Source organism: Solanum verrucosum, unplaced genomic scaffold, assembly GCF_900185275.1.
Source record: "Solanum verrucosum unplaced genomic scaffold, falcon-dt-bn FXZP01000049.1, whole genome shotgun sequence".
Taxonomy (NCBI): Eukaryota; Viridiplantae; Streptophyta; class Magnoliopsida; order Solanales; family Solanaceae; genus Solanum; species Solanum verrucosum.
The window spans coordinates 9,999,172-10,019,934 of record NW_026020221.1 but is presented as its reverse complement, the minus strand read 5'-3'; the positions used below and the strand labels follow the sequence as shown (position 1 = coordinate 10,019,934).

General features: G+C 35.0%; 2 protein-coding genes across 2 annotated transcripts in view; one reads left to right on the top strand and one right to left on the bottom strand.

Moving 5' to 3' along the window:
- The window catches only part of LOC125831174 (ethanolamine-phosphate cytidylyltransferase-like), a 912,135-nt gene that overhangs the window by 871,277 nt on the left and 20,095 nt on the right, over nucleotides 1-20,763 (top strand). The window lies entirely within an intron of this gene.
- LOC125831168 (pentatricopeptide repeat-containing protein At3g49740) lies at nucleotides 15,951-18,598 on the bottom strand. Its single transcript, XM_049510354.1, has one exon. It carries the CDS (start codon nucleotides 18,596-18,598, stop codon nucleotides 16,427-16,429), a length of 2,172 nt encoding a protein of 723 aa, XP_049366311.1. The 3' UTR covers nucleotides 15,951-16,426.

Below are 20,763 nucleotides of genomic sequence, written 5' to 3'. Positions count from 1 at the left end.
ACTATCTTTGTTAAAGATTCAAAAGCTTAGAATTGTTAGGTAAATCACAAAGTTATAATGCTATAACAGTATTGTAATTAGAAAATATATTTTTTCTTAGAATAGGACTGATTTACAGAATATACATTTATAACCATATATAATCCTTCCTAGAATAGGACTCTAACACAACAATTGTATAACTATAAATATTTGTTTTCTATTGTATTATTGTATTAACAGAGAATAATACTTTTAGAATATCTTATGTCTTTCTAGCGTGGTATCAAGAGTCATAATTTTAAAAAAATTGTGCTCTTTACTTTAATTTCTCTACACAGGTACATTGTTATCTTCCTACATTCGTCTTGTCTCTATGTTTTCTCTACACAAGTTTTTTCTTTCTTTGTTGTATTCTGTCTACTCAATGAATTCATAATCATCCTTGCACGATTTGATCTCCACAAAATTGGATGGTTCCAATTTTTCTCCATGGGAATTTTTGTTCAAGAAAAGGGCCATTTTGGGTGGTTAGATAGTTCTATTGGTCTGCCAACAGAATAATTCAAAGGTAACCGCTTGGATGTTGAATTCGGTACATGCTGACATTGATATGGGACTTAGACCATTTAGTTCTGCTTCAGAGATGTGGCTCCACCTACGTAATGTCTACCAACAAAGCAATCTAGCACGAGAGTTTAAAGTGGAACGCAAAATTGCCAAATATACACAGGGAGACAAGAATGTTCGCTCCGTTTATGCTGATTTGCAATTGCTCTGGTCAGAACAAGATCAAATTTCTGGGTGAAATATGTCTATGGCTGGGCTCAAGGAAATATTTGGAGAACAATAAAGGACAATGATAGTGCAGTTCTTGATGAAACTTCGACCCGAATTTGAGTCGATTCATGGAAGTTTGTTGAAAGAGAAGTCACACGTGCTCTTGATGTTGTGTTGGCAACAGTCTTGCGTGAAGAGACTAGGCTTGGAACTCAGGCGGCCATGGAATTTATGTCATTACCCAATGTTGTTTTACTTGCATAAAATTAAGTATCGGTACTTAACCAGGAAATACTAAGAGAAGTGTCAAATGCTATGAATTCCACGACTTTGGTCACATAGCAGTCAACTCTCTTAAGAAGAAAAAATTTTGTGCTTACTGCAAGATTATTGGCCATCATATTGCGGACTATCGTCATCATCCAAATTGTTTGCGGCCTGTTCACCAAGCATACCAGACAGATGTCACTAAACTATCTGGTTCTTCCCTGTTGGACATGGTCTTAAAAGGTTGATCCGAGATTTTATAGTTGATATCTTTCCTAGAGCCATCTCAAGTGCACCAGATAGTGCAAGTAATTCTATTAAACTTACTTGGAATTTAGATTCAGGTGCTTCCAATAATATGAATAGAAATATGTCCCTATTTTCTTCATTGTATGATAACGTTTCTAAACATGTTATTCATACAGCAAACGGACATACGTTGCCTGCTTTGGTATTGATTTTGTTGGGAATCTGTCTAACATTTTTATGTACTAAATTTGAAGGCTAATTTGGTTTCGGTAGGTCAGCTAGCTGATCAAAATTTTGTTGTCAAATTCTCACCTAATAATTGTGTTGTTCAAAATCTGAAAACCGGGATGGCTATGGCCAAGGGGCATAGAGTTGGCAGAATGTTTCTTCTAGGGTCGGTTCATCGTCATTTGAGTTTTCTTCCAGTTTGTCGTGGATGTTACTCGCTCGAATAAGTTTCTCACTCTTTGGCATAATAGGATGGGTCATCCTCACTCCTATCGACTTCAACACATGCTCAAATCATGTCTTCCAACAACACATGACATTCATTTCAATCTCCCTCTGACATGGTCTAATTGTGCCGATTCGAAAAGTCACAAACTCCCTTTTCCAGCTAGTTCAATTTTTTTACGAAGATCTATTTGATTTGGTGCATAGTGATGTTTGGGGTCTTTCTCCTATTTTTTCAAGGATGGGATATAAGTACTTTGTGTTATCTATTGATCATGTATCTAGATAAATATTGGTGTTTTTTATTCGAAATAAATTTGAGGTTCCAACTCTTATTATGAATTTTGTTGAGTATGTACATACACAATTTCATAAAACTCTAAAAATATTTCTTTCTGGTCCTGTGGGAGAGTACACTAAGACTAATCTTGTTGAGTTTTTCAAAAACAAAGGAATTATTTTCCAATGCACTTGTCCTCATACTCCAGAACAAAATGGAGTCATAGAAATGAAGAATTGACGTGTTTTAGAAACTACATTGACTTTGTTGGGTACATTTAATATGCCTAAGAGTTTCTAGCTTGAAACAGTACATAAATCTGTATATTTGATTAGCAGACAAACTTCGTCAGTCATTGCCAATGAGACACCGTACTTCAGATTATTTCATCAGAAGCCTGATTATCTCCATTTGCAAGTTTTTGGTTGTGTTTGCTTTGTCCATTTTACAACACATAAACAACAAAAACTTTCAGCAAAAGCAGCACAATGTATTTTTGTGGGCTACAGTGACACACAAAAGGGATATCTCTGTTATGATTCATCTCGTCACTAGCTTCTTGTATTTAGACATGTTTTTTAGGGACAATTTTCTTACAAAGACAATTCTAAACATGCTTCAAAATCTATTTCTTTTCTGTATAAGTGTGATGATGATGTGGTAGCTACTGATCCTACAAAGAAGCCCATGAACTATGATCACGATGATCTCCAACACTCATGTCCTTTAGGTATTGACTCTTCATACTCATCGTCATCTTCAAAAGAGGAATCATCTCATTCAGTTACTTCCTCACGCCGATCTAGTAGGATAGATCACCTTGCTCCCGAACGACTCAATTATTCTCCAGGGAAATTTGGTAAGTTTTATGCCATGCATATCACACACTATATTTTTTTTATGTACCTACATCTTACTATCAGGCTTCTACACAAACTTGTTGGAAAGAGGCAATGTCGAAAGAGCTTCGTGCATTAAATGAAAATTTTACTTGGGACTTTATTGATAAACAAATAGATGGAGTTCTCATTGAGGGTTAGTGGGTGTATTCCATTAAACTTAAGGGAGATGGGACAATTGATCACTACAAACCTCGAATGGTTGATCAAGGGTACAAACAAGAGTGTGGAATGAATTATGAGGAGGATTTTGCACCTATTGCTAATATGACAACAGTAGATACATTATTGGATGTAGCTTTCATGAGAGGATGGACCTTACATCAGATGGATGTGAAAAACGCTTTTCTTCATGGCAATTTGGAAGAAGTTGTGTCTATGAAACCACCACATGTCTGTCAAGACCAAATGCAGTTTTTCCTCTTTAAAAATCTCTTTATGGATTAAAACATGCTCCCGAGCTTAGTTTGAAAATTTTTGATCCACGATTCAAACAACATGCTTCTCTCAAAGTTCTTCAGATTATTCCTTATTTCTTTGTACATCTCCAGTAGGTATCACAGTACTTCCCATCTATGTTGATGATATGATTATCACATGAAATGATCCAGAGAATATTACTAAGTTGAAAGAATTCTTGCAGACCTCATTTAAGATGAAGGACTTGGGACGACTGACATACTTCCTTGGACTTGAGGTTCTATACTTGTCTATTGGGATCATGCTTACACAACAAAAGTATGCTAGTGATCTTGTTGCAAGGGCTAATATTACTTATGACAATGTTGTGTACATCCGGATGAAGATTAATACGAAGTACAATATGGAGAACCATTCAATGATCCAACATTGTATCGACAGTTGGTGGGATCATTAGTTTATCTCACTATGACAAGGCCTGACATCTCATATGCAGTACAGGTTCTAAGTCAGTTTGTGGCGAATCCTTATCGTATACATCACACTGCATAACTTCGTGTCATTCGATATGTTCGTGGTTCTATGAGTCAAGATGTTATTTTCCGTTATGATCTTCTACACACCTTGAAGGATATACTGATGCAGATTGGGCTAGTTGTCCCAATTCTCATCGCGTTGTTACTGTTTGGAGCATGTTTCTTGGTACATCCTTGATATCTTGAAAATGTAAGAAACAATCACGTACGTTTAAATCATTTACAGAGGCTGAGTATCATGCTATGTCGGAAGTAAGTTCAAAAATTATTTGGCTACGCCGGCTATTATCTGATCTCAGTGGCGCTATTACATCTCCTACAGTGTTACATGTTGATAACACTAGTGCGATTAAAATAGCCACAAACCCGATGCAACACAAAAACACAAAGTATATAGAGGTGGATTGTTATTACATTTGAGAATTGGTTATCGATCGTCTCATCACTTTACCACACATTTCTTCTCATGATCAACTTGCTGATTTGTTTACAAAGGTGATGACACAAGCACGACATTAATATTTTATCTCCAAATTGATACTATGTGATCATCGATATCAATTTGAGGGGGGGTGTTAGGCAAAGCTATAATGATATAATTGTAGTAATTAGAAAATATATTCTTTCTTAGAATAGGACTGATATACAGAACATATATTTATAACCATATATACTCATTCCTAGGAATGGACTCTAACCGTTCAATTGTATAGCTATAAATATTACTTTTCTATTGTATCATTGTATTGACAGAGAATAATACTTTCAGAATATCTTATGTCTCTCTAGTAGGAGTGACTTGATAAAGGTGATTTATGTTTGTTTAAATTATTAGTAAACTCAACCTAGTTACTTATATTTTTCCTTGGTGAATATGATCTCTGTCTTTGAAATATTGTCAGTTACTTCATATACTTGTTTCTTTTATTCTTTGGTTGATTCAAATGTCGAGTCAATAAAATTTAAGAAATGACCATTATTTGTTGATTGGGAAGAGATATTTCGCAAGGATAGAGCTATTGGATAATTTGGTGAGGGGCCAGAAGATGGTGTTGAAGAAATAGAAAGAACTGAAGCTCAAGAAGTTGTTAATGACATGTCTATGGAATTTTCTATTATTTTTGTCGATGAAGATGATTCTCTAGCTGAAAGAGAAGACCAAATTGCTCAAGAGGAACCTAGTGTATCAACTGGAGCAATACAAAGTTCAAAAAGTTCTTTTTAAACATCAAAGAACTTGATCGTTACACTGTGGTATGAATGATTATCAATGATTAACTTTAAACGTTTTAAGAGTTTTTGGTGTAGCTACTTTGTAAGGTTTAACCATGACCTAGTTCACTTTTATTTTGTCTATGTTCTATGTGCCCGTTTATGTAATTGAACAACGAATTATATAAGCTTCATTCACGTTTAATGAAGATGGATCTAGTTTGATTCATTGAGGCCACGAAACTAGAATTTCAAGTTTGTCTCAATGGTGTGTGTTAGATTTATTGTATTTTTCATCTTATAAAATCTATTTTGTTATCACTACTTTGTTGCTTGAACACTGGACTCTCACTTTTAGGATAAGGCAGTATGTGAAAATTATGAGTAAATGAATTATTTAGTATGACGAAACTGAATTTTTAATTTAATCTACACTATTATTATTTTGAAAATTAAGTAGACATTCAAATTGTTTAGGATAGTGTCCAGCAACTAGAGTGGCTCTGCTGGAAGTAAGCATCCTCTATCAATGATTCTTGCCATTGGAAGTAAGTCATATCTATCAATGTGTATATCAATGGCTCTGCTAGAAGTAAGCTCTGTTGGAGCTTCCACTAGTTCTTGCCATGACTTTTGTAAATATGACATCCTCTATCAAATAGAAAAAAACAACCTTCCTCATTTCTATATTATAGATTATTGAAAGTAAAGGCTCCAAAAATCAATGTATAAATCGTAAGTTCTTTAGCTGATTATATTTTGCTCTATCAGCACTTGGATTTGCATGTTGAATCCTAATGTAAATCTGATGATCATATTTCCATTGATTGTCATTTCTAATAAAACTGGTGCATATGATACAGATATACACTTATATGTTATCCTAAAACTTGATTAAAGTACATTAAATAACCTTTTATATTTTTGGCTAAACACAATTATTTTGGAGTAGTTTTTCTTTCTCTTAGAATTGAAATATTTGTCTTACTTCCCATCTGTGGTTTCTCTTTTGAAAGAAAAAATAAAATTCATGTTGGTGCACTCTATTGTGCTCACATTAATACACGGGGTAATAATTTTTTCTCTCAGGATGCATTGAGAATGGTAGAGTTTTCTTAGTACCATTTTCATGCTTTTGTATTTACTTTTGATATAGTATGACAGTGTAACATGACATATATGATATTGGCATTTTTCTACTGTCAACTAGTGAATAATGAATATCATCAATGAGTGAATATTTTGATTTCAAAATGCATGTAAATAATATCTAGCATTAGTAAGTGGTGTTACTCAGATGTTAACTTACATGTATCGATTTTTGTTATATGTACACATAATTATATGTACTTGCATATCAATAAGTTTCAACTATTGCAATGTTGGTCTCGAGTTGACATGGGCCATATATATATGTATACGTCGGTTCAACTATATGAGGAAGTTGAAAAATACGGCATTCAAGTTTCAGTCTAAAACTTTGCCTAAACAAAATGCAAAATATAAATAAATATACAAAGGTACGAAGGGTCAAGGATATAACAATAACAAATAATCTATATTGAAGAAGTATATAATGTTTGTTAACTTTTAATATAACAAACCAACACTCAAAGATATTATTAAACCTTGCATAACTAAACTCTGCATAAATAAACCATGCATAACTAATACTTGCATAACTCTAACTAGAAACCAAACAGCCCCCAAGTGGTTAGAGGATTTTACCCTTCCTTTTCTTTTTCAATAACTTCTCGCGTGTTTGGATATATAAATGTTCTTAAATTTATTGACAAGATTTTATAAATCTTTAGAACCTAATAAAATTTATAATGGTCTAACTTATATATAACATATCAAATTAAAAAAATATATATCTTTCTAAAAATATTTTGACTAAATTTTTCATGATGTGATGTTGCATGAGGTAGACGTGAAAGTGAGGCTTGACACACAAAAGATACCCAAGAGAGATAGATTCAAGTATCTTGAGACAATAATCCCGGAGATAGCAGTATAAAGTGAAGCAGATGGAGCTGTCCTGATGCCAGCACATTTGATGGTAAATATACCATAATTATAATCATGTTCTTAGCAAAAGAAAAAAGAGAACACATCACAAGCTCAAATTTTCTGTGTTTTTATAATGACACATTTATGGTAAACTGAATGCCTCATCTTCATACGCCAAAAAGAATCATCAGAATATTTCATGCATAATTCATCTCCTTCAAATTGAATGTAAAACAAAACAGTAATTACACAATTTCAGTAGGAGACACTAGTTACTGGAAACTTCAGATACTCCAAACACTGGGAAGACTCCATAGATTTTACAGCGCAAAAAAGCATAGGCCATACTGTGAAGTAGAAACGTCCAGTCTCATCATCCCAAGAAGCAATTACCACTTGGAAGGGGAGGTATAAACATGTTAGTAGCTACTACAATAGTACAGTATACAGCCAGTAACAATTCCATGGGAGCTACACTTAGTAATACTTTGGCTGTAGTCTTGAAAAACAGTATGTATTATTTAAGGAATCCACATTCTTGTTCGCGCATTTCTAAAACGACAGTCAGGTATGTTAGAGTAGATGCACACTAAAATATTCTGACCCAGTCACTTAAAAATCTCACAACTGAACACAGGAAGAAAGTAATGCAACTCAGAGCAGTAAGATCTTGTCAATAACTATCATTCACCCAAATCATCACAACCACAATTGGAAAAGACTAAGGAATAACTAAAGAGGAGAAGTTTTAGGCCAAAAAGAAATGTTTTAATAATATCATTGGGTAGAACTTGGATCCTCCATGCTTATTGGACCCAGGCTATTATATGGTGTCTTAAGAATCATTAAAACAAATGCTTCCTTACTCTAAAAGGTTGATGTTTAGATGTAATAACAACTGAACAAGATAAGCAAGAAAGACTACAGATGCAATTCTCGGCATTTCTTGCTGCCATCCATCATCAAATAGTTTCCATTGCTTGGTTCATGAAAATTATTCTGACCCACATGCTCCGAGACATGTATAATATATACAACAACAATATACACAGCGAAATCCCACATGAGGGGTCTGGGGAGGGTAGAGTGTACGGCTGTACGCAGACCTTATCACAACCTTGTGGAGGTAGTGGGTTGTTTCTGAAAGACCCTCGGCTCGAGTGCAAACATTTTCAATATATGATTTAGATAATAAAAGTGTCTTCTATCTTACAATGTAAACATGCAGATGAGATAAATGGAAAAAAAAAAAAAACAAGGATAAAGAAGTTTGTACAAGTCTGGTTTGATTCTTAAACACGGTAAATCATCAGAGGCGCCAGCTTGACAAAGATAGACTCCAATTCTGTTTCATCCACATATTAGTATCTGTCCCAGATGCAAAGCACGATTTCAAATATTTTATCAGTTGTTCTTAATATAAAACTGTAATCACATGTTAAGAAGAGAGCAGACAGAAAGGAAGTCATTAGGATGGTCGTTAATTTTTCACTTTCATGAAACAACTAGATCCAAAAAAGCAGAAGGAATCGTTTTCAAGGTGCCGTGCAGAACTACCAAGAAATCATCCTTTTTCCCCTTCCTTGCGCGTTGCTCCTAAATTTCCTCCTATTAACCAAGTACACACATACACATAAAACGCATAAAGAAGATCTAGCATAGCTGCTAGAAGATCAAAAATATCAAATTGAATGTGCTGGATACTTGTTTATGGTGTCAAACATGCAACAAAGCACCAATTGGCTCTAATTTGTCTGTGGTAGTTGAGTTTGGGTCCAGTTTCTTGATATAGTCAATATGTTTACGTCCACCTTGCTGAACATGGTGGACGAGATACAGGTACTTCACTGTTTATATTTCTCTCTCTTAACCCTTTTGATTTTGCCATTAAACATCACCTAGTCAATTCTTCAGCTTTAAAAAAGCTAGTTAAGCTGAAATGATTAATCTGATGGATATGCTCAGTCCCTCAAGAGGTAAATCAGCTGAAAGAGCCTATTCTATTCCTTTAGAAATTGAAGGTTCACGTCACCCATAAAATCAAGATGTTCAATGTAGAAGATCAAAGTTTAGGGGCTCTGACCTAATACATCCTATATGCATTTCAGATCAACTTAGCCCGAAAATAAGCATGGTGTTGACAAGATAGAAGTGTAATTCTAATGTGATCAAAATTAAAATAAGGTGCCTAGTTTGGTTATGGTCAAATTAAGACACGGGAACAGAATATATGACTGCATAAAACAGAAAATTTGAGATCAAAGACTACATATCCAGAAAATGGACCTTGCATGTGGAACCTGTGGAAGGATACAGTTACTAACAAGAAAGGTGGCCCTGAAAAAGAATATTCCACTTTTCTTTTTGACAAGTAGTTGTCTCGAAAAATCTCTTCCAGTGGGCTGCAGCAGCAGGAATCACTTTAGCATTTACATGTAAAAACGCCAAATGGTTGCATTAAGTAGTGTAACTGGCATGATTATGTGAAGTGCAAACGCATTTGAGATTATGTAGACAGAGTTACGTAATTGAGGACAAGATCAAACACTCTTCAGAGGAAGTCTGTACAATTTTTGATGAACACCTTATGTTCTACTTACTGAACTTAGATTGGTAAACCACTTTTCTAATGAACGAAGTACGTGGAAGTTAGATATTTTATCAGGCTTATTGGCTTGAATGCCCAAAATGACAAATTCTGTCATGTAAATAAAGATGGTATGCTCAAGAATTTGAAAGCATTAATTAAGAAGATTGTTGTTATGGAACAATTACATGCAAGTGGGAGAAACCAGGAAATTGCCTCTGGGAGGGGAATGGGTAGGGTGCAGATGTTTACCCCCTCAGGAGGGGAAGATTAACATGAATGATTAAAGTAGAAACTTGTGAGTGCTATCATGGCGATGATTCTGTTCCTGAATGACATGGACACTTCTAAATGGTCGTGTTCTTGTTGGAGATTGACACAACCCCTCGTTTGACCCTCATCTGACTTGTGTGGAACTCACCTTTCACCATGTCCAGATTTGTTCCATTGTTTGACTATTGAACATGTGCCTTCAGTGTGCCTGGAAGGCAGTCAGGCACTACCACATTTTTTCATCTATCTATTTCTTTTCTTTTTTCTTTTTTCTTGGATAAGGTATATATTTCTTTCTTTTTTTCTCTTCCTGCATATCAACTGCAAAGTGCAAGTAGATTTTAAAAATCTCCACAGATGACATTCAAAAATTGAAGAAGATAAAATGTGGGCAGCGTGAGCAGGAGTCAAGTGTCTCTAACAAAAGTTTTAAGGGAACATGATCCGTATGTGTCACTGCTAATAGATAATAATGCATGCTTTTAAATATTCAATGGTTATCGTATCCCATTCTTTTTAGTTGGAAACTGGAATAGTTTACATATAACTACAGTAATAAAACTATCCGTTCCAAAACCAAATAAAGAAGAAAAATAGTCTTACCTCATGCAATTTCTGCTTTCTTATTGGTTTTGGCAGTGCTTTCTTTCCTCAAAGCCCCAAAGGAGAGAAAATAGGAAACATGATGTTATCTGTTTTACGTCTGTCATGTATTTTCACTTGTGTCCTCTTTGACAACGAGAGGATGGGTTCCCCCTTTGAAGGACACTTTCTCAAGCTTTTTTCCCCAATCCCTTTCAGTTTGTAGATGACAAGTGGTTCGTCTCAAGTAGGACACTACCGATCTCTACATTCACCTATGTAATTTTGACTAGATTCAAAAATCAAACCCATACCAATAAGATTCACTATATATGACTAAGCAAAAAAAGGTGAGAGTCTAGTGCAAGCTTTATTGAAAACGCTTATCGAATGAGCAATTTTCCTAAAGCAAGAAACAAGCAACTAAGCTGCACAAAAGCTGCTGATTCTAACAACATATTTAGTTTCTTGCTCGTTAGTGCTATATAAATCACTACAAAACCATCCATGTTCTTGCTACATTGTGTCCTGTACTTTCACAGGAACTGAGTATGTTGGATAGGAACTTGTTTGGATCCACAGTATAGAGGTAAAAGATAGACAGGGTACCTTAATGACAATAAGAAAAGAATATGGAAGTGCTCGTGTTGAACCAAATACTTAGGAAAGAGAGCCAAAAACTATAGGTTTCGAATGACATAACTGACTCAGTACTTTCTTACTCTAATAATAAAAGAACCGACTGTAGATGTCGACTTCTATTTCCAATAGCTTCCTCCACAACTCCACCCTCCAAAAGAGTAACCACAAGTCTTTACGGTTTCTAGAGTTAGATTTTGGGAAAATGGTAACTTGACATTCAACGAAAAAATCTTGAGCATGAGAAAATGAGATTGAACCAAAAAGCTGAACAAGTTGAGCTGACCTTCAAGAATGATTAAGCTTCATGTTTTGGGGAAGGATTTACATGGCTCTGGTCTAGTGGTATAGGTGTAACAGATGATGTGTGGTTAGGCACACTTCACAGGTACGAATCCTGCCACACACAAAACTCTGATATTTAACAGGAAAAGGGTAGAGGGGCAGGCCCATTATCAACAAAGATTCGAACAGTGCCCAGATTTCTAAAAGTTCTGGGTACGGATTTGTTTTCAATATTTTGGTAGCCCAAGAAACCTCATTTCCATTAATAATAGCCTTTGATGGGATAAGTGAAAACTACATTTTACCAATACATCAGGTAGGCATGTTGTTCATGCAAATGTCATATTCATGTCCAAGTCCCTGCTACCTAGTTGGAGATGGAAGCTAAGTTTTATCTCAATAGAGGACAGATAAAATTTTATGCAGAATATTTGAAACCTCATTTCATCTTCTTCTATTGTGATAATAAAGATATACACCTTGAGTCTAACTCAACCCCAAAACTAGCTTATAGGGTGAGATTATCCAAGACCATATAAAGATGCCAATTTTCCTCATACCCACCTATGTGGGACTCAACACCCCTTGCAGACTGAACATATAGAGCGTGGACAATGTAAGATGGGAGCCCAACATCAGGTAAACAATAAACTGGGATGGGATGGACCTGGCTGTGATACCATAAGATATGGATCTTGAACCTAACTCAACTCCAGAAATTACCTCATGAGGTGAGGATTGTACAAGACCATATAAAGAGACCAATTTTTCTCATACCCGCCGATGTGGAACTCAACATATTGTATTTGGTTCCTAGTAGGCTATTTCAATGGTTCAACAACAGCTTTTTGGATATTAGATTAAAGGAAAAAAGACGCGGAGGATGTTTTGAAGTAAATGCTATAATGGGACTTTTTCTTCTTTTTCCCTAGCTAGCTATTGTGAGACTTGTTCGTATCTATCTGGGTTTTGCCAGTCTTTCGTGAGGTAACATGTTTCATTATAGTATAACATTTTTGCAAGGCTTAAGGCAAGCACTTCTTTTAGTCAATTTCCAAGCTAGATAAAGGAGAAGAACAGCGGTGGGTTGAAAGCTAAAAATAGCCAAACTATAACTATGCCGGTCTAACTAGAGCAAACGGTACATGAGATACATACCAAACTCGCCCCCCGGCCCCCCTCCCAGACAGTGAAATTCATGCGTACAATTAGAGGAAAGAAAATACAGAAGATTATGAAAAGGAAGTATAAAGAACCACAACAGGGTTTGTTTCATACTCTCAGGCCATCAAGAAACTCTGACAAGAAGCTTCCTGATCCATGAATTTTCTCATCAATTTCTCCAAAAATCCTTTCACACATAAAAAGTGGAACTTTTCCCTTTATCCACCTAAAAATCAAGAGGTTCACATTTATACAAGGTAAGACATTAGACAGAGTCATATGCTATAGCAACCTATACCATCTTGATTGGGAAATTGCATACAGTTGGTATTATCGAGAAAGATGTAGTATAATCATGTAGAAAGTAGTAGATAGCGTAATCCATGGCTTTCCCTGTATCTCTAAGATGCAATAGACAAAGTTACTAACAAAACTTGCTTCTTTTCGTTTCCAAGCTACATCATTTGGCTCATGGGTATTTCATATCGTCAAGAATTTCACATTGTATTCGAAAAGTAAACTATGAAGCATCCATTGTGATATTTTAACAAATAATTTAGACCTTAAAGTCCAGTAATAGAACATGGATAACTGCATTTCTTCTAAATATCCAGTAAACAATTTTACTAATTACAACATAGCTCCTTGAAGACAGGTTAATAAGATATTGTAGGCCACGATTAGACTTCCAAGAATCTGTAAGAGCGGGATGATTTCTCATATCTAAAGGCAAATTAACTTGGAAAATGCAGAGTTGATGATAAACAAGCACGACTAATGATACATTTCCAGATTCCCCACAGGCTTAGCAATTAGCAATCAAAATAGAAGGTCAACTGTATTGGACAAGTAAATAGCGATAATGAGAGAAAGACACCACATTTAGGGATCAAGGTGTAGGATAAAGTAAGAAACACTTAAAGACAGGCAAATATTATGAAAGCTAGCACTAGAACTTCCAGAATATTTATCTACTATTGCAGTTCTTAGAAGCAAAATTTCTTTACTCAATACTAAAAGATAACATTACATTTAGGGATTAAGGCGAAGGATAAAGTAAGAAACACTTAAAGACAGGCAAATATTATGAAAGCTAGCACTAGAACTTCCAGAATATTTATCTACTATTGCAGTTCTTAGAAGAAAAATTTCTTTACTCAAAACTAAAAGATACACAAGTAGAGAAATAGGAAAAGGTAGAAACTTTTGTTCTGACCTCTTCTTTTTCCAGGTAGGTAGCGTTTTTCCTTTACCAGAAACAATATCACCAGTTTCAAGCAAGAATGACTGCTTCCATCTCCATTACCCTGTGCAAAAGAAAGGATCTCCATTTTGCAATTGCAATTCCATTGTCGAACACGTTATCATTTTCATTCTTCTTTCTGCTCCCTACTCCCCCCCCCCTCCCCCCCCACACACAAAATACTTTTTTTTTTATTCTGGAGGATTAGGTGAATCATCTTACTCTGATGGGCCAACTGCAGCCTCCGAAACTCAGCGGTAATGGCTCCACCTCTCTAACCTTCTCCACTTAAATCCAAGTTTCATTCGTATGGCACAGGGCTTAAACATGTGACCTACGTCACAAGTCCCTCTACCTTTGCCACTTGAACTAAGCCCTGGGGGCAATTTGATTGTTATATGAACCAATTTAGTGTTAAGATACTCTGGCTACATGCATCACATTGAACAAGGAGCAATGAGGCATCGTTTAAAAAAACACTGAAGTCAACCCTCAGGGGTTGGCCTGCTGGCAATTGACTTGAGCCTTGGGGTTTGCTCCCTTTCAAGGTCTCAAGTTCGAAACCCAGTGGGTGCAAACAATTTCTGAGGGCCATCGGACTGGGTAAAACCTGAATTAACCGTGGTGCACTTGCAGGAAACTCCTTGCCGAGGGCCTGTGCACCCCCGGGATTAGTCGGGGCTCAAAGAGACTCGGACACCCGGTGCAAAATCAAAAAAAAAAAAACACTGAAGTCAAAGAGTATCGGAACACTGACAGATCAACTCAAGTATCATTAAAATGTAACTGTAAATTAAGTCTATCACACTTTTGGTCATTGCTCAAGTCTAGAGCATCAAAAGCAATCAGCCAAGAATACTAAGTGCAATTTTACTAAACCTTGTAAAAAACCAAAAAATTCTGAAGTTTGATTTCTGGTGCAGGAATATTAAACTCATCCCAACCTTAAGGCATGCGATAAATAAGGAATCCAAACTTCTAACAAACACCTTAGAGTGAGTTAGTCAACAACTAAGCTTTAACAACATTCTCTCATTTAGTAGTGAGGTGGACTAACATCTCACTTAAGTATCTAGCAAGAATATTACTTTATAGGTAGATTAAATAAAAATTATACAAGTAAATATAAGTAGATTATTATTAATAATACTTTTATTAGTTCTGACTAGAAAATTGTCAATCAGTAGAAGTTGGATGCATTAAGAGTACAAATATGTAGCTTCTTCAGAACCATTTGACTATTTATATATTAAACACCAAATATGTGTTCCCCACATGCAAAGTACCACTTTATATATCACATGAATGAACAAAGTATCTTTATTTGCCAAGTCGGTGTTTCCATTATAACAAAAAAACATCAATAAGCTTGTCATATAAAGTCAAAAAGCAAATTAAGTCAATTAGAGAGATGTCCCAGCACTCACCACAATATTGAGCATCAAGAGAATGGAGAAATAAGCTGCATTAATGGGGTTACTCGGCTAAACAATAACAATGTAAGAAAAACAAAACTTGGACCACAACAGTACAAGCTGTGATTTAAAATAAAGGAAATTGTGAGCTGATTAAGCCACTAGTGAAAATTTGTTTAACTTGAAGTTGATACACATGAACTCTTGCGTAATTCAGTTTCACCGTTCTACAGAAGCACTACCTACAATTATTCCTCCAAAAGAAATTTGCTATAGACTATAAATTACAAGAGAATTCAGAAAATATTCAGACGTAATTATACTAATGATACAACAGGGCAACCAACAAGGATTCTCTTTTTCAAGTCCCTTTCAGTGGTTGCAAATAAATGGTGTTTTTCTGGCAAATGTTAAGCCCTGAAGCAGGTGAGACAAATAGGCCTCGGCTCTGGTCCCTGTAATCTTCAAAGAGACAAGTCCAACCTCAACGGTTATTGACTTGTTCAAAGTGCCATAAGAGAACTAACAACACAGGCAGCACAGAGACCCTTGAAAGGACGGTGCCCTCTGATCCAGTAGGGACCAATACAAGCTCAATCGGAAACATAACAGTTGTCAAAGATATCTGTACTTGAAAAATGGTTATTCGTTATTCTGAACACATACCTTTTTGATGGATCAATTGTCCTTTGGTATGGCAATCGCATCATGCAATTGCCCAGTTCAAGTAGATTCATTGAGTGCTAACCACAGTGCAAAAATTTCCTTAAAATTCGTCCAAGAAAACATTTTCAGCCAATAAGCTATTCACCAATGAGTCATCATCAAAGAATTTACAACATGAGCAGAAGGAAGGGGAAGGATGCAGAGGAAAGAGCTCGCTGGTGAAGTGGACTAGGGAGTCATTGGCACTTGCAAGGAACATAGCATGCCTGGCACAGAGCTGAAGTGGAAAATGTAGGACTAAGACTACCTGTTACCCTAAGTCCTGCAGGAATGGATCAGAAAGTTCCAATGTTCCATTTACATTGCTAGTCTAAATCTTAAAGACATAGTACCTTTCCTCCACCATGAACAATCTCCGTTTGATAAGTAAGGTTGAACTTCGAAACCAATCATGTCAAGATATCCAGCATTAACGAAATGAGTGTTAGGACCCTATCCAACTGCTTCCTGGTTGCTTTAACACTCCACATTTATTCATCAGTTTCCTCACATTAGCAGAGTCCTCCCAGTTCTCTGCACTAGCATAAATATTGGATAAAAGCACATACACGGTGGGGTTATTCTTCTCAGTCTCAAGCAGAAATCCCGCAGCAATTCTGCCTAGTCTAACGTTGCCATAAGCAGCACATGAACTGAATAATGTCCACCAAACAGTGGAATCTACATCAACATGCCTATCTTTTACCAGTTTTTCTGCCTCATCAAGATATCCAGCCCGGCCTAGAAGATCAACAATGCAAGAGAAGTGGTCTGCTGTAGGTTCTATACCGTAGGTATGAACCATGGAGGTAAAAACTTCAATGCCTTTATCGATTAAGCCTGAATGGCTGCAAGCTGATAGAACTGCATTAAAGGTCGTGTTATCTGGTTTGACCCCACCTAATTCTTGCATCATCTCAAAGCAATGTACAGCTTCCTTGCCTTTCCCATGCTGTGCATTTGCAGTAATAATTGAATTCCAAGAAACTATGTCTTTTTGTGTCATTATCTGGAACACCTTTAGAGACCAATGCAACAGTCCACATTTTGCATACAATGTGATGAGGGCATTTCCTAAAGATATTTCTGAAATGAATCCAGATTTGAGAATGTAAGTATGAATCTCCTTCCCTTGTTGTAGAGCTGAAATGCTGGCACAAACACTCAAAATGATGCTTAGAGTAAAAGGATTAGGCATGAAACGTTCACTCACAATCTCAGAGAAGAGGTGCAAGCACCCCATGGGTAGTCCATTGAGATGACAACCAGAAATCAAAGTATTCCAAGAGATCATGTTTCTAGGGAACATGTCATGAAAAACTTGATAAGCTTGCTTCATTTCACCATGCTTACAGAAGGCAGAGAGCAGCGCATTAGATACTTCAGTCTTCAAGATAAGGGCCTTTTTCAAAACAACACCCAAAATTATTTCAACAATTACTAGAGACTCTGAGCTTGCGAGTATGCTTCCTATCGTAAACTCGTCTGGCTCTAACCCTTCCTTCTGCATCTGAATGTATGCAGAAATTGCTGCACTGTCCAAACAATTTTGGGCATAGCTTGTAATCATGGCATTCCACGACACGCTATCCTTCACCTTCAGTCTTTCAAAAACTAAAAAGGCTGCATTCAAGTTCCCGCAACTAGCATACATGGTTATTGTTGCATTAGCGATAGACGTATAGTTTTCTAAACCTATTCTAGCAACTTGAGCATGCAGTTGAGAAGCAATTCTAATACATGAACATGAACTCATTATACTCACAAAAGTGAACTCAGTAGGTCTCAAAGAAAACTTACGCATATCCTTGAACATTACAAATGCCTCCTCAGCTCTTTCCATACTCACTAAACCAGCTATCATTGCATTATAAGTTACAGGATCAAGAACTTCATCCTCAGCTTCTTCAAATACTCCAAAAGCATCAAAATCATTATTACAGTTAAAATACATGGTAACCAAAGCATTAATCACTGAAGCTCTTACCAAAAAACCCGTCTTGATGACCATCGAATGCACTTGTCTTCCGAAATCCAATAACTCCATATCACACAAACTTAAAACACTAGCAAAAGCATAATTATCATATCTAACACCCAAAAAATGCATTCTTTGAAACAAATTCATAGCAATCCCGTGATACCCACTTTCAGCACACCCAGTAATCATTGCATTCCAAACAGCCAAATTCCTCTGCGGCATTTCATCAAACACCTTACAAGCATACCCAACTTCCCCCAACTTAGTACAAGCAGACAATAGCGTAGTCCAAGAATAAACATCTGGGGTTTCAATTTCTTTAAAGACCCTTTTAACTGAACCCAAATCTTTAGATTTGGCGTAGAATGAAAGGAGAGAATTTGATACATGTGGGAATTGTTTAAGGTCTGTTTTAATGGCGAAACCGTGGAGCTGATTGCCGAAGCTAGTGTTTACAATGTTGGCACATGCGGTGAGAGTGGTTGAAAGGGTGTAATGATCTGGTCGAAGATGAAGGGAAGAGTGAATTTGGTTGAAGAGAGAGAGAGCATCGGAGAATTGGTGGGAATGAGTGAAGTTTGAAAGAAGGCAATTGAGTTTGATGAGTTGCTTTGAGGAGCTTTCGGTTAACTTCATTCTACATCTAATAATTCTTATTCACTAGGGTCATGCATAAGAATAAAATCAATTTTGAATAGATTATAATGAATTAATATAACAATCGAATTAATACCCGATCAATTCGATCCCATCCAAATTTACTTCGATTAGAATTGGGCATGGAGGGGGTGTACATAGGTCGATTTGGTTTGATTTTTCATTTTTAAAAAAAAACTAAACCAATTATGTCGGTTTATTAAATCTAAAAACCAAATCAAATCACATAAAGTCAGTTTTTTTGGTTTCGGCTTTAGTCGGTTCTTTTGGATTTTTTTGGTTTTTCAGTTTTTTTACAACTATACAGTGTTTGAAAAAGAGATCAAATATATTTTCACTTACATGTGTGATAAGCTAAACTTAAAAAATGTTAAATAAATAGAAATTTTCGAAAAAATAGTAAAATTCACATGAGTACAAAATATTTTTTTTAAAATATCAACGTTCATTATGTTAAATTAATAAGATTAAAGGTTACATGCAAACTGAATACAAAACAAAATATTTACAAAGTAAATTGTTAACTTTGAATTTGAAAAACTATAACAATATAATTGTAACTTCGGATCTAAATACAAAATAAAATATTTACAAATTTTACAAGCCCAAATTTGAAATAAAATATATAAACATTAAAAACTATAAACTAACTAAAAGTATATTAACAAAGTAAATTATAAATAATATTTTTTATCTATAAATAATATATATATATATATATATATATATATATATATATATATATTATGTCGGTTTGGTTTGGGTTCGGTTTGACTTTTTTTCTTTTAAAACCAAACCAAATCAAGAGTGGTCGATTTTTTTTTTCAACCGCCAAACCATCCAAACCAAAGCACAAATCGGTTTTATTTTCGGTTTGATTTGGTTTGTTGATTTGATTTGACTTTACGGTTTAACTTGTACACCCCTAGACAGGGGCGTAGCTACCCTTTGCCTAGGGTGTCCAATCGGACACCCTTCATCGGAAAATTACACTGTATTTTTAAGCAAAATGATACTTTAAATGGTTAAATAACACATGTTGGACACCCTTGAAAAAACAATAAAGTTTCTTAGCTCAGTGATTTTAGTCGTGCGCGGGTTCAAATCCCCCAAATATGTTATTTGACTTTTGATTTTTTTTTCTTTTCATTAAAAATTTAAAAGTAATTATTTAATTTAAAGTTGATAAGCAAATCCTATTTATTTATTTTTTCCATAAAACTACTAAAAGTGAAAAGGCTCCATATAGAATTTCTTTTAATATAACTCGTTTGATTCTACTTTTTATTTTTCATTTCTTGTTGTTAGTCATCAGAAGTTCGTGAAATCTTGAAGCATAAATGTGATTTCATCTAAACTGAATTTTCTCTCTTTTTTTTCTTTGTATGTTCACTTTCTATCAAATAAACGTGAACATTAAAGCTAAATATTATCTAGTTTGATTTTAAAAAATTTGATAAATTTTTTAATTAAAGAAATTAATCATTAATGTTACGTAGTTTAATTTACAAAATTTAAGTGCACTCATTCATATAATTATTTTTATTAGCTATTAAATTTTTGGACACCCTTCGTAAAATTTTTGACTACGCCACTGGCTAGACATGGTACTAGGCTAAGTTGATTATTATCTAAAAGAAGAAAATTTGGCCACATATAATTGGTTTTTTTTTTTTACATTAGTCATTTTTAAAATGACTATTTAACCCTTTTTCGGCCAAAATTTTTTGCACCACAGTTTTATAATATTATTTTTTTGGAAATAGCAGAAGTACCCTCTCTCTCTTTTATTTTTTAATCAAAATTTCTCCAGAATTTTGGTTAATTACGTGAACATGCTAATTTAAGTTATTTGTTGATCAATTTGATTGGTAAATATATTTGATAAAAAATAATGAATTTGGTGAATATAAAAGATAAGTAGAATTTGATTTGAAATAATAATAAATTTTATGATAGTATGAATAATCATTATGTGAGATATAAATGGTTTTAAAAGTAATATATGAGTTATAAATTTTATTTACATATGAAATAATTGGTTAGTAAATATATATATATATATATATATATATATGTGTGTGTGTGTATTTGTGTGTGGGGATTGTTTTACAAAATATAAACTTGTGGGTCAACTTTTGTAT

What these genes read in the sequence shown, in the direction of transcription:
- LOC125831168 (XM_049510354.1), bottom strand. Translation starts at nt 18,598, where the DNA reads ATGAAGTTAACCGAAAGCTCCTCAAAGCAACTCATCAAACTCAATTGC.